The 14774-nt window shown below is 36.1% G+C and overlaps 1 protein-coding gene across 5 annotated transcripts in view; it reads left to right on the top strand.

Moving 5' to 3' along the window:
* TTC27 (tetratricopeptide repeat domain 27) overlaps window positions 1–14774 on the top strand; it is a 171396-nt gene that overhangs the window by 36686 nt on the left and 119936 nt on the right. For 3 of the 5 annotated variants that reach the window (XM_058551476.1, XM_058551477.1, XM_058551479.1), the window contains exons 8-9: window positions 6466–6599; window positions 10633–10699. In XM_058551476.1, the coding sequence (XP_058407459.1) occupies window positions 6466–6599; window positions 10633–10699 (201 nt within the window). The remainder of the gene's footprint in view (window positions 1–6465; window positions 6600–10632; window positions 10700–14774) is intronic. The other 2 variants (XM_058551480.1, XM_058551478.1) reach the window with 1 other exon arrangement.

Genomic DNA, 14774 nt, shown 5'->3' with positions numbered 1-14774 from the left:
GAGAATACATTAAAATTGTGTATTCACAGAAAACAAACATATATGTGATCAGCCATCACTAATAAGAAATATACATTAAATACTGAATATGGATTGTCCCACTTGTTGGAGATAAATTATGTGCTAATTTGTCTTTTTACATTAAGCACAATACAGCAATTTATTTAGATGTTAAAATGAATACAAAGGGAAATAAAGTTCACAAAATTATACATACGACAACAGTATGTCATATATTAGATGGTATGAATGAATGCACCAAGATGGTGTTTAACTAAAAATAAAACTAAATATCCAAATTGCAGCACTTATTGGTTTGCTGCTTCAATATAACACTTTTATAGAGGTCTAAAAGGTGTCAAAATTAGGGCCGGCCCCATGGCTTAGCGGTTAAGTGCACGCGCTCCGCTATTGGCGGCCTGGGTTCGGATCCCGGGCGTGCACCGATGCACCGCTTCTCCGGCCATGCTGAGGCTGCATCCCACATACAGCAACTACAAGGATGTGCAACTATGACATACAACTATCTACTGGGGCTTTGGGGAAAAAAAAAAAAGGAGGATTGGCAATAGATGTTAGCTCAGAGCTGGTCATCCTCAGCAAAAAGAGGAGGATTAGCATGGATGTTACTTCAGGGCTGATCTTCCTAACACACAAAAAAATAAAAAAAATAAAAGGTGTCAAAATTAGTAGCTGCAAAGTCAATTCTTGCATGTGATTTTAGCTTAAAAGATTTCAGAAAACAGATCTGAAATACCAGTTTTTGTTTTTGCTAGCTGTAACATCAAGGATGTTCAGAACAAGAAAAATTCTATAATACAAGAGAGTCCTGATATGTATCTTATATGGCTGGCCTCTGTTGCAGGATTGTACAAAGTTATGTGCAAAAACTGTCTAAAAGTCCATGTTAGCGCAGTTTCAGGCTTTTACTAGGTAAACTAATTATAGCGTTTATTACACAGCAAGGGCAACACTAAAAACAGAAACAAATCTCTGATGGGCACACAGTAACAATATCATGAGTATCACTTGAATAGATCTAAAAGACTGTAGCTGATTTCTTGATTCAGTAGAATGTTATGAGGTTTGAGTGGGACTAAAGTAGAACACTATTTTAAATTTGGGACTTGTGGACAGTTACGTAAGTAGGTACTGCAGCAGACCCATTTTAATTTCGAAGAGAGCTGAATAGGAACATAGAGAATCTTGAATGAAGATCAAAACTCTTTTGTTCACCTGCTTGTATCTGGCAAATAATAATGCCCTGCTGCTAACACTGGCATGTCTCAGGTCTTCTGTGGTGGAGGGGAAGGAGTCCCGGGCTGGGAGGGGGAGACTCAGTTCCTGTCCCATCCTTACTTTGTCTAGCCTGGGTGAGAACCTGGGAAGGATATTATATTCTTAGTTTCCTCATTTGTTTTTCCCATGTCACACTTTGTTCAAGGATCAGATTAGATCTATAAAGGCACTCTACAGTGTGTTATTAAACACTGAGTATTACTAATGTGAGCAGGTTGGTACAACCCTATAAGGATGTAAAAAGGTGAGTTTTGGGATACTCTAGAGTTGCACTGTCCAGTATGGTAGCCATCAGCCACATGTGATTGTCAGTCACTTGAAAGTTCATCTAAATTGAGATGTGCACACCAGATTTCATAGACTAAGAAAAAAAGAATGTATAGTATATAATTGATAATTTTCTATTGAAATATGTTACAAGGATAATAATTTTGATGTATTAGGTTAAATCATTTCTTTTTTTTCATTTTTTAAAATGTAGCTATTAGAAAATTTAAAATGACATATGTAGCTCTATTTTAAAAATTATGACAGGCCTGTGTTGAAAATGGATGGCCACCAGGGTGTGCTGTACACCTGCCAGCCCTGCCCTTTGAAGGGTGCTCGTTCAGGGAGGAAGAGCCACTTGCTCAGTGGAGACTGAGCAGCAGCCTAAATTCTGTGTTCCTCCTGTCATTAGTTGTTGGAGTTGCTGCACTCTTTTCTTGAAACCCTGTAGATAGAGCTAGGTGTATAGTTAGGGTGAATTTGAGGATAGACAAGGAAAGCTGTTCCTTGGGGCTGTGATTTGGGCAGAATAACTATTTACCAGTTGAGGTTTCCAGTTAAGAGGTTGACCTCTTAGCCGTAGACAATTTCCAGCCTTCTGAAACGGTGGGGCTATGCCTAGCTCCATTTCGGTTTTAAAGTGTTCTTAGTTTTAGTTACTTTTGTTGAATAAGAAAAAAAATTTAAATCGAGTTTATTGTGGAATAATTTACATAAAATAAAATTCACCTATTTTAAATGTACACTTTGAGTTTTGACAAACAGACCTGTGTAACCACCGCCGTAATCAAAATATAGAACCACTTCCATTATGCCAGAAAGTCCACTCACACTCCTTTGCAGTCAATCACTTTCCCTCTCTGTGATCTGCTCTCTGTCACAGATTGGAGCTGCTTTTTCTAGAATTTCAAATAAATGGAATCATAATAATACTCTTCTGTGTCTGGTATCTTTCACTTAGCATAATGTTTTTGAGCTTATACATGTTTTGATACCAATTGTTAGTTCCTCTTTATTGCTGGGTGTTATTTCATTGTATGAGTAATCCACAATGTGTTTATCCATTCACCTGTTCGTGGACAACTGAGCTGTTTCTAGTTTTTGGCTGTTATGAATAAGGCTGCTTGGAACATTGTAATTCTTTGTGTGAACATGTTTTTAATTCTCTTGGGTAAATACCTAGGAATGGAATGACTGAGTTGTGTGGTAAATGTATTTTTAACTTGATGAGAAACTGCCAAACTGTTTCCCAAAGTGGTTGTACTATTTTACATTCCCACTATCACTGTATAAGAGCGCCGGTTTCTCTACATCCTTGCCAACGCTTGGTACTGTAAGTCTTTTTAATTTTTGTCATTCTGGTGAGTGTGTGTGTAGTGATATCTCATTGTGATTTTACTATTTTTTGATAATTAATTTTTTAAAAATTAATTTTATGGAAATATAACTTACATACAGAAAAATTGACCCATTTTAATTGTACAGTTTGATGAGATTTGACAAATGTATACACTCAACCATTACTGTCAAGATATGTTCCATTACCCTAGAAAGTTCCATCATGCCTCTTTGCAGTTATCCCCCACTCCTCTGGCCCTAAATAATCACTGATCTGCTTTCTGTGACTACAGATAGTTTGCCTTTTCTAGAATTTCATGTGAATGAAATCATATAGTATGTACTTTTTTGTGTCTGGCCTCTTTTGCTCAGCATGATTTTTTTGAGATTTATCTTTGTGGTTGCATGTGTCAGTAGTTCCTTTTTATTGCTGACTAGAATTCCATTGGATGGATGTAGCATAACTCTTTTAAAAATCTATTTACCCATTGACAGACATTTGGGTTTTTTCCAGTTTGGGGCTAATATAGATAAAACTGGTATGAACATTTATATACGTGTCTTTGTGTGGACATATGTTTTCATTTCTTGTGGGTGACTACCTAGGAGTATAATTGATAGCTCATATGGCAAATGTATGTGTATTATAAGAAAGTAGCAAACAGTTTTCCGTGGTTGTACCATTTTACATGTCCACCAGCAATGTCTGAAAGTTCTGATTGCTCTAGATCCTTGCCAACATTTACTATTGTCAGTCTTATTAATTTTTTTTTATTTGCTGAGGATTTGCTCTGAGCTAACATCTGTTGTCAATTTTCCTCTTTTTTTGCTTGAGGAAGATTAGCCCTGATCTAACATGTGTGCCAATCTTCCTTTACTTTGTATATGGGTCGCTGCCACAGCGTGGCTGACGAGTGGTGTAGGTCTGCACCTGGGATCTGGACCCGCGAACCCGAGCCGCTGAAGACGAGCACACTGAGCTTAACCACTACGCCACAAGACCGGCCCCTAGTCTTTTTAATTTTATCCATTCTAATGTGTGTGTACTATTGGTTCGTTCTGATTTTAATTAGTATTTCCTCATTGATTACTTTTGTCAAGGATCTTTTTGTGTGCTTATTGGCCATTCGTGTATCTTCTTTTTTTTTAATTTTTTGTTTATTGCAGTAACATTGGTTTATAACATTGTAAAAATTTCAGGTGTACATCATTATATTTCTATTTCTGCATAGATTACATCATGTTCACCACCAAAATACTAATTACAACCCATCACCACACAATTATACCGAATTATCCCTTTCACCCTCCTCCCTCCCCCCTTCCCCTCTGGTAACCACCAATCCAATCTCTGTCCCTATGTGTTTGTTTATTGTTGTTATCATCTACTACTTGATGAAGGAAATCATACGGTATTTGACCTTCTCCCTCTGACTTATTTCACTTTGCATTATACCCTCAATGTCCATCCATGTTGTCACAAATGGCTGGATTTCATCGTTTCTTATGGCTGAGTAGTATTCCATTGTGTGTATATACCACAGCTTCTTTATCCATTCGTGCCTTGATGGGCACTTAGGTTGCTTCCAAGTCTTGGCTGTTGTGAATAATGCTGCAATGAACACAGGGGTGCATGTACCTTTACAAATTGGTGTTTTCAAGTTCTTTGGATAAATACCCAGCAGTGGAATAGCTGGATCATATGGTAGTTCTATGCTTGATTTTTTGAGGAATCTCCATACTGTTTTCCATAGTGGCTGCACCAGTTTGCACTCCCACCAACAGTGTATGAGAGTTCCCCTCTCTCCACATCCTCTCCAACACATGTTGTTTCCTGTCTTGTTAATTATAGCCATTCTGACGGGCGTGAGGTGATATCTCATTGTAGTTTTGATTTGCATTTCCCTGATAGTTAGTGATTTTGAACCTCTTTTCATGTGTCTGTTGGCCATCTGTATATCTTCTTTGGAGAAATGTCTGTTCAGGTCTTTTGCCCATTTTTCAATTGGGTTTTTAGTTTTTTTGTTGTTGAGATGCATGAGTTCTTTATATATTTTGGAGATTAAGCCCTTATCAGATGTATGGTTTGCAAATATCTTCTCCCAATTGTTAGGTTGTCTTTTCGTTTTGTTGATGGTTTCCTTTGCTGTGCATCGTGTATCTTCTTTTACGAAGTATCTGTGCAGATCTTTTGTCCATTTTTAAATTGGGTTGTTTATCTTATTATTATTGAGTTTTAAGAGTTTTCCATATTCTGAATACAAATACCTTTTCAGATATGTGTTTTGAGAATATATTCTCTGAGTCTATAGCTTGGCTTTTCATTTGCTTAACTGTGTTTCCAAAGAGCAGAAGTTTTAATTTGATGTTGTCCAATTTATTAAGTTTTTCTCTGATGGTTGATGTTTTTTGTGTCCTAGTTAAGGACTGTTTGCCTACCACAAGGGTGCAAATATTTTCTCCTATCATTTCTTCTAGAAGTATTTTAGTATTAGCTTCTACATTAAGGTCTGTGTTCAATTTTGATTTAATTTTTGTGTATGGTATGAGATAAGGGTAGATGGTCATTTTTTTCCCCAAATGGATATCCAGTTGTTCCAATGTCATTTATTGAAAAGACTTTCATCTATTGAATCACCTAAGCACCTTTGTTGAAAATCAATTGACCATATAACGTGGGTCTAAAATTTTTTACTCTATTCTATCCCATTCTTCTACATGTGTATCTTAAAGCTGGTACCACACTTTCTTGGCTTTGTAGTAATTCTTGAAAGCAAATACTCTATCAAGTACTCTAAGTCCTCAGATTTTATTCTTTTTCAGATTGTTTTGGCTACTGTAGATCCTTTGCATTTCTATATAAATTTCAGAATCAGCTTGTCAATTCAGTATTTCTGTCATTAATTAACAACAAATTACTTGTAACATTTCACCACTAATTACACTATCCTGTTGAGAAACAGAGTTGTGTGTTGATATTTTAGATTAGAATTTAGAGGCAGAATAGAAGGATCTGGTTTTGAATCCTATATCAGTAGAGGGGCTTTTGCATACTTGGCTCGATCAATGGTAGCTGTTGTTCTTTATTATTGTTATTGTCAGTGCATTCCTGAGGTATAGATGGTCCTCCATTTCTGCCCAGTAAATTGTCCCCAGATATGTGTTTCACAAGAAACAGACTGTTGATCATATGTAGACATTGTATAATCTTAAAGAAAAAGGTGAGGGGCTGACCTGGTGGCATAGTGGTTAAGTTCATGCTCTCTGCTTCGGGGGCCCAGGGTTCACAAGTTCGGATCCCGGGAGTGGACTGACGCACCGCTTGTCAAGCCGTGCTGTGGCGGCATCCCATATAAAGTGGAGGAAGATGGGCACAGATGTTAGCCCAGGGCCAATCTTCCTCAGCAAAAAGAGGAGGATTGGCAACAGATGTTAGCTCAGGGCTAATCTTCCTCACACACACACACACACACACACACACACAGGAAAGGTAAGTTATCCCCCCTAGCAATCAATTACATACTGTCTGTTGAATGAATCACATTTAATTTTTGGTCTCAGCATTTTTTTGTATTCCACCAGAATCTTGAGCTCAATGATGATACTGTTCTGAATGAGATAAAGTTAGCAGATTGTGAACAGTTTCAGACGCCTGACCTATGTGCTGAAGAGCTTGCTGTTATCCTTGGGATCTGGTAAGTTAATGACTTACTTGGCTACTTTGAACATCTTGTGCATGTGGTTCTCTTGTGTTGGGGGAATCTTTATTCAGAGAGGTCCCAAGTGTTCTAGATGAATAGGGAATCTTATAATGCTTATGAAGATTGAGGAGGAATAGTTGGGCAGCCAATTAAAGGGTTAGAGATTAGGAATCCCAGGAATCTCCTGTGAGTTAGTAAATTCATCCTTCTCTTTCCTTCTTAAGTAAAATTTCTTTGGTTAGCCTTAGCTAGGAATAGACATTTAATAAAATATTTAAGATAGAAGAGAATGACTATTTTGATCTTTGAGGATATTTAAATTTCAAAAGCTAGAACTATTTTTTAATACTATAGAACCTTATATGTGGTAGAAATAGTTTTTTCTTTTTTTTTCCCATTTTGAAACAATTTCAAACTTGGAAAAAAGTTGCAAGGGCAAGGCATTATAAAGAACTTTTGAGAACAATTTTCCAACATGATACCCTGTCCTCCCTGAATACTTTTGTGTGTGTTTCCAACAAATAAGGGTATTTTTGTACACAGCCACAATACAGCTTTCAAAATCAGGAAATTAACATTTATATTTACTATTGTTTAATTCTCAGACCCCATTCAGGTTTTGCCAGTTGGCCCAATAATCTCCTTTATAGCACAGGATCAAGTCTAGAACATATGTGTTACATTTTGTCGTCATGACTCTTTACTGTCTGTTATTCTGGAATAGTTCCTCATTTTTGCTTGACTTTCGTGATCTTGACTCTTTTGAAATTTATAAGCCAGTTATTTTGCAGACTTTCCTTCAATTCGAATTTGATTTTTAAAATTATGATAAGATTCACGTTGTGCATCATTAGCAGAGATATCAGAGAAGGGAAGTTTTGTGGTTCTTGTTTCATCCAGTAGGTAGAGCACAATTTCTATTTGTCCCACTACTAGTGATATTAATTTTGAACCCATAATTAAAGTGGCGTCTGCGAGGCTTTCCAATGTAAAGTTATTCTTTTTTACCTTTGTAATTAACATTTTGTAGATAGGTACTTTTAGACTGTATAAATGTCATGTTTCTCACCTGGAGATTTAGTAATGTTCAAAATAGAGTATCTCACAAAGTTACAATATTGAGACTGGTTAAATTAGTGATAGACAATTTAAGAAAGGGAGCATTTGGAAAAAAAATTTGTCTTTTAACTCAGTAGAACTCATTCTTTCATGTTTACTTCATAGCATTTTACCTCCTTTACACTAACGGTAGGTTTTCATTTATACAAAAATGGAATTCAGTTCTGCAGTCCCCTTTTGTTTGTTTAAAAAGGATCACACATATAAAGTTCTGTTTATAAATCCAAATCAATTGACCTATCATATTATTTGATTCCAGTGACAGAATTTATGCTTTCTACTGAAAAATTATTTGTTCAATTCACAGTGATACTTAGTGTATAGATAATCTAGCACTCACGAGCAATACTATGTGCTAGGAATTATATCATGTACTTTCACATTATCTCTCATTAATGTTCTAATAACCCTAGAGGCTGTTGTTTTTCACTATTTTCAGATGGGAAAACAAGGTTCAAATGACTAAATGACTTGCTCAGAATCACAAAGCAACAATTAGGGTTTGAATCTAGGTTTTACTGACCCCAAATTCTGAGTTCTCTCTTATACTGTTTCTTAAAACATTGTTTTGACACATTCATAGTTGTCAATTAATCAGAAAATTAAATCAAACCAAATATATATATATTCCCAGGCATTCCTGTCAATTGAACTTTAGCTATATTGAGTTAGATTTCACAGTTGAGAGAGGACAAGCCAAGAAGAAAATGCTTGTCTTCAAATACTATTTGTTTCCCCCAAATAAGATCTTGGTGGAATCTCAATGTATAGAATAGTAAAAGTACTGACTGGATTTCGTGGGCAATTTAGATCTTCATTGTTTGGTAGAAACTACTGGATTATATTCTGAATCTTAGAGCATTTGATACAGTTTATAAAGCTCTGGGTTAGAACATCAATGAAGTGATGATTTGCATGAACTGAGTTACTATGGAGTTTGTGAACAGTGGTTTTGTTATACTACCTGATCTCTGTCTGATCCCTATGGCCATTAAACCCTATAATCAGGTGACTTGGACATTGTGGTAGGCTGGGTTGGTTTGGAAGGGAGACATAGAGAAGCTGAATTCTTATAGATGGTAGATTGGCAAAACAGTGGGGCCAACTTCATTTTCCTTCCCTCCGACTTTGCCCTTTGCTGGCCTCCTTCTTGAGTTTGATTTTACCTGAAGACCACACACTGGAACTTGCCCCAGGTCACCTATACCTCAGTATACTTGATTGCTTTTATGTAAAGTCATTGTGGGAGGAATTCCTTAAAATACAGCAGTCCTTCAGTAATTCAAACTACTGGAATGGGGAGGATAATTCCTTTTAAATTAACAGTCTGATTTTCAGGTGTGCATAGTAATATATTGTAAGCCTAAGTCTGTAAATTATGGTAAAGAGAGGTGGCCTGACGCAGTGACTATGTCATAATTATTTGTAATGATCCTGTAGCATTTCACTTTATCTGTACACTTTATGCAATGAATTTAGGAATGGAATTTTCTATGTGAGAGATGAATGTTGATCCATTTTGGATGAGGTTCTTATTTAGAATGACTCCTGTTCACTCATCAGAATCATAGTCTTAGAACTGAAAGGACCTTAAGGATTAATCATCTTGCCACCTTATATATAATTTCTTTGTGCAGTCAAACTAGAAATGTCTAAGTGTGTATGTGTGTGTTATGTATGTATTAAATGAAATGATTTCAGAATTCTTTTCCCCTCATTCGTGTATTTTTTTCTTACCAGCAATAAAAATAGGTTCATTTTAAAATTATTATATAAACATTTTATGCTCATTATAAAATCCTCTGACAATATTGAAAATTACAAGGAAGTGGTAGTATTTTGTGAGGTAGTATTTTCTTTTCATTCTTAATATAAGATATTTACATACAAAATAATTTATATAATATATTAATGTAAGTTATATAGTATAATAATAAAATAAACCCCCACTCATGAGCTTGAAGATTACAAATACCATTAACCCAGTCTGTGTGCTTCTTCTCTATCTCATCCTCCTGCATCTCCCCAAAAGGTAACCACTATCCTGAATTTTGTGTTTATCATTTTCTTGCCATTTCAAAAAAATATGTTTACTCACATTTACTCACAGTTGCTTCATTTTGTTTGTCTCTGAGCTTTATAAAAGTGGTATTTTACTCTATGTAGTCTTCTGTGATTTTTTTCTCTCATTATTGTGTTTCTATGATTCATTCTTGTTATATATAGCTGCAATTTACTTTGCAGTATAGCATTCCATTGGGTGAATATTTCACAATTTATCAGTCTCCTTTTGGACATTTGGATTGTTAACAGATTTTTCCTATTAGACACAATATTACTGTGGATATTTATGTATATGATTTTTGGTACAATTGTTCAAGAATTTCTCTGGGCTCTATACCTAGGATGGAATTACAGATTTCAGGATATGTGAATGTTCATTTTATAAGATAGTGCTAAGTTGTTTTCCAGAATTATTCTACCAGATCATACTTGGATCAGCAAGATCTAAGAATTGCCATTGTTCTGCCTCTTTGACAGCCTCTTAATTTTTGCCTGTCTAATGGTTATAGTAATATTTGTTTTGGCATGAGTTTAATGCGCAGGAGTTGGTGCCGTATTAATTCTTTTCATTTTCTTTGTGGAGTGGCACATACTGGATTTCTTTTTTCGTATTAAAATAAATCATGTTGACATATAGTACACCAACCACATTTTATTAGTCAGCATTTATTACTTTCTGTACTACTTATCTTTGGCACATTCATATCTACGTTTGTATATAATACAATAATATAAAAATATGTGCTTTCAAATATATAGAGTTTACTTTGCCTTTTAAAAATTATATTTCATTAGTTACCACATGCATTTTAGAATTAATTTGCTTTTTTTTTTAAATTTAAAGCACAAATTTCCAAAAGAATAATCCAGTGCATAAGTTAACTGAAGAGGAGCTGCTGGCATTTACATCAGTGAGTAATGTGTTTTTCCTTTCCATTTCATATTTTTTTCCTTGTAAATTATTTTGCCTCTGGTATAGTCTTGCCTTGGATTGCTCATGTTGAAACACTGCCACCTATGGAAATTAAGGGGAAAAAAGTTCATCATTTTAGTTTCCAAGCTGCCTATATCTTGCTGCTGATTTAAACGTAAGCATTTTTCTTTGTACTTGCATGGATTTGAGGGCAGTGACCAAATATTTCTTGTTCATTGTTTGATCCCAGGGCCTAGTCCACTATCTCCCACATAATAGATGCTTAATAAATGTTCATTAAATGAATAAATGTAATGACAGAGCAAGAGTTTGAACCATCACTCCAAAGCCAGTATAGTATGCAACTCTTTTGTCTAAAGCTGAAGGCGATGCCTACATGGATGTGATGAGAAAGATGACTTCAGAGGGCTAGGAGCAGAACCAAGATGCGTTATAGAGGCTGTGGAAGGAAGTGGTTTCAGGAGCATGGAGGGTGCTCGTCAGCATTCAACAGTATAAAGCAGTCAGGAGAAAAGGCTGTGGGCTTTGTTAGTTAGGAGTACATTGCTTATCTCTAGGACAGTTTCAGTGGAATAGCTGGGTAGTCACCTCATTACAGAGAATTAAGGAGGGAATGGGGTGTAAGAAAATAAAGTTGATAGATGAAAGCCACAGTTGGAAAAGAGTGGTAGCAAAAAGGAAAGCTAGAGTAATATATGTTTGAGGATTCAAGATCAAAGAAGGCTTTTCAAGCAGAGAAAAGTCACAGAGCAAGGGGTCAGTCAGTACCTTTTCAGCTTTGTGGATAAAAAGATTACGCACATCTCTAATGAACACAAGTTGCTTAAGATACATCATTTTTTCAAAGGCATTTTTATTCTCGTAGTTAGGAAACAAGTTAGAATTCTGACATTTTATTCCTTTGTTATTTTTTAGATAAGGCAAAAATAAAGTACTTTTATCTGGTAGAGAGAAAAGCTAGCCTACTTTGTATTATAATATAAATTTTGCAAGTTACTGTTTTCTACATACAGTTTTGGAATTGGTTGTGTGTTAATTCCTTTGAGTCCTCTGGGAGCCTGTTTTATTTGCCCACTCCAGTATTCTTAAAAATCTTTGCTTTTTATCATTATAGCACGTATGTATTTAGGTAACTATGTTTGAAAATGTTCCTGATTATTCATTACATATGCTATCAGGAATTTGACAAGGAAAGTGTTAAACATTTTAAAAAAGATATAGTAAAAAATTATGTACCTCCCATTTATTCATTCAGCTAATATCTGTTGAATACTTAATATATACCAGGCATTGCGCTGGTCAGCTGGGGATACAGCAATAAACAAAGTCTTTTCCCTCCTGGAGTTTACATCAATTTACATTCTTGTGGGGGAAATACATAGTAGACAAGGAGAGAAATAGATATTTAATAAAAGTGCTCAGGATAAAAATATAAAGCAGGGTAGGAGAATAAGAATGAGATGGGGACGGCTGTTTTAGACAAGGTGGTGGGGAAGATCTTGATGGGAAGGTGACGTTGACCCGGGTCTGCGTGACCTGAGGCACTGGGAAGGATGTGGAGGATCTGGAATGGCGGTGAGCTGGGGTCAGAGTAGGGAAGTACAGAGCTGGATGGGGACAAGTGTCCAGATGATAAATGATGACCAGGACGCTTGGATTTCTTCTGATGACTGAGGTAAACAGGATGTAGCATATGATAAGAAGTGGTCCTGCTGGCCTCTCATGGGGAGGATGGTCAGTAGTAACATCTTCTTGGGATTGGCCTCATAAGCGGTATAATATATATATATTATCCACAGTTTTCCTGAAAAGACACTAAAATGCTCTACTTACATTCAAACAATTAAATTTTTTTAGCTTTTTTTGTGGGTAGGGGTGTATTTCTTCCTTTCTTTAAACCTTTTCCTACATCTTTTCTGAGTCTTTTTTCTTTTGTTAATTTCTTTTCCCATTCTTGTTCCTCTATACTGTGAGGGACTTCTGAAGTAATTAACTCTGGTAACTTCTGCTGGTAGGTGACTCTTCCCTCCTTGCTTACAATGAAGGTCATAAATTCAAGCTTCATACTTTTCCCCCAAGGGCTTTACAATACATAATTTTTCTGCTCTCTCTCCTCTTCCAGCTCTTTTTCAAATCAGAACTGATCTGAGGACTGATCTCTTTTTGGAGGAGAGCTGTTGGATTACAGGGATTCATAGGCCAGGCTTAACTCTTCTAAGGAGATGAATTTGTTAATCCCAAGTAAATCTTTAATTGGTAAAAAGTAGGGCAAGGAACTCATATGTGACGAGGGCTTTTAGGACCCCAAATATACTTTGGGCTCTGCACCATCCCTTTCTTTTTTTTATCCCACAGGAAGCATACAGAATACACCAGAAAAACCCAAATCAACCCTTGTCAACTCTTGCTTTTGTCTGTCAGTTCTTCTTCTTATCCTTTCCTTGTGCATGACACTGAAGCAGATAATAAGATGGATTAAAAGTGGCCCCTGGTTTTAATGAAGAATTTCATTGAAATTTGTATCCTATATAACTCTATATCCTATGTATAAATGTCCTTTATTTATATCCTCTACAACTCCAAAAGAATTATTTGAGACAAGAGGGACCACTTTTAGGTGCTACTCCACTTCTGAACTCTTGAACTTTTGTCTGTGCCTCTCTTTTAAGAAGGATCATATTTGGCTTATAATTATTTATGTATACGTCTTACCTTCCCCATAGGACTATAAACTCCCAGTTTTAGGGTCTGGGCTCTGTTCTTTTGTGGGTCTTCACAAGGCCTTGTACAGTGCTTCAATGACTTACTCATAGTTGTTGCTTAATAAATGTATGCAGAATAAGGGAATGAATGAAATATACTAGAACTCTGGAACAGGATTTATTTCTGTTCTACAGCTTGGTGCTGCAATGCTTCCCTTAGTTCCATAATTTGGATAGTGCTACTACCTAGTGGTGAAGATTACCACTTGTTTCATCTTCCTCTTCTGTAGAATGGGAGAAGGAGTGATGTGTTCCTCCCTCAGCACTGAAAACTAGTTTTGAGGATCAAATTGCAGAATGTATATGAAAATACTTTGGAGTAGGTAGAGGCTAGTGCATCCATGGTATTCAGGGATGAGCCAGGTCATCTGGTCACTGGGTTATAGGAGACCATTTCTGTTTTTAAGGAATAAGAATTCCTAAGTGGATAAGACCTGTTTGGAATTGGCTGTGGATGTAGAAGAGAAGGAAGCAGAGAGGAAAGAAACAGCATATTCTTTCTTGCTGGGCATCCATTTTCCTGCTCTGGCAGCAGTGTGGTAGCTGGGACTGGGGTTGAGAACTATGGGGGCTGTGAGGTGTCTTCTTCAGTTGATAGAAGAGCAAATACAGTGGAAATCTTAATACTTATACCAGAAGATTGTAAGCACTTGGAGGGAAAGAAACCGTGGTTATTGGACTTTTGGTAAATATTTATTGAAAAAATAAATGAATGGCTTATTGGTCCTGAATTTTGTTCAGTTTTAAGAAACTGTCCTAGAGTTTACTAAAATGATGTTGAAATCTCTTTTTTGGAGAAATTTTTGCCAGTATTTTCAGATTGGTGCAGCATGTTGAAATATAGTTGAGATATGTTGGGAAAATGGTTTAATTCAACAATATTGGAAGCTTATCCTAAAAGGAATACTTTACTTTTTTAAGGTTGTCATTATGTAGTGCTATTCCTGAGATATATCCACACATTTCCGGAAAACTGAATGAGTCATAGTAAAAATAGCCCATATTGTTTTAGAGAGCCATTTACGTTGTATCGGCTTGATAATTTAAAATTAGCTGGGTTATCTACGTTATTTCCTTTCCGATGAGCCAAGTCAGTGACATTCAGTAATGCTTTTAATTTCCTTTCATTGTTGAAAATGGGAACAATTTAGTTAATTCATACAGGTGTTTCAGTTTTTATTGGCAAAAGTTTTGCTTAAGTGTGAATTGATACTGGCAGCCTGCCTTCTGACTTGACTATCTGAAGCCTCAGGGTCTTTCTAAATGAAAAAAGGAAAAAGACTTTTGGAA

The sequence above is a fragment of the Diceros bicornis genome, chromosome 12 (genome assembly GCF_020826845.1).
Source record: "Diceros bicornis minor isolate mBicDic1 chromosome 12, mDicBic1.mat.cur, whole genome shotgun sequence".
Taxonomy (NCBI): Eukaryota; Metazoa; Chordata; class Mammalia; order Perissodactyla; family Rhinocerotidae; genus Diceros; species Diceros bicornis.
Note: the sequence above shows the minus strand (reverse complement) of the source record. Positions and strands in the feature narration are given on the sequence as shown.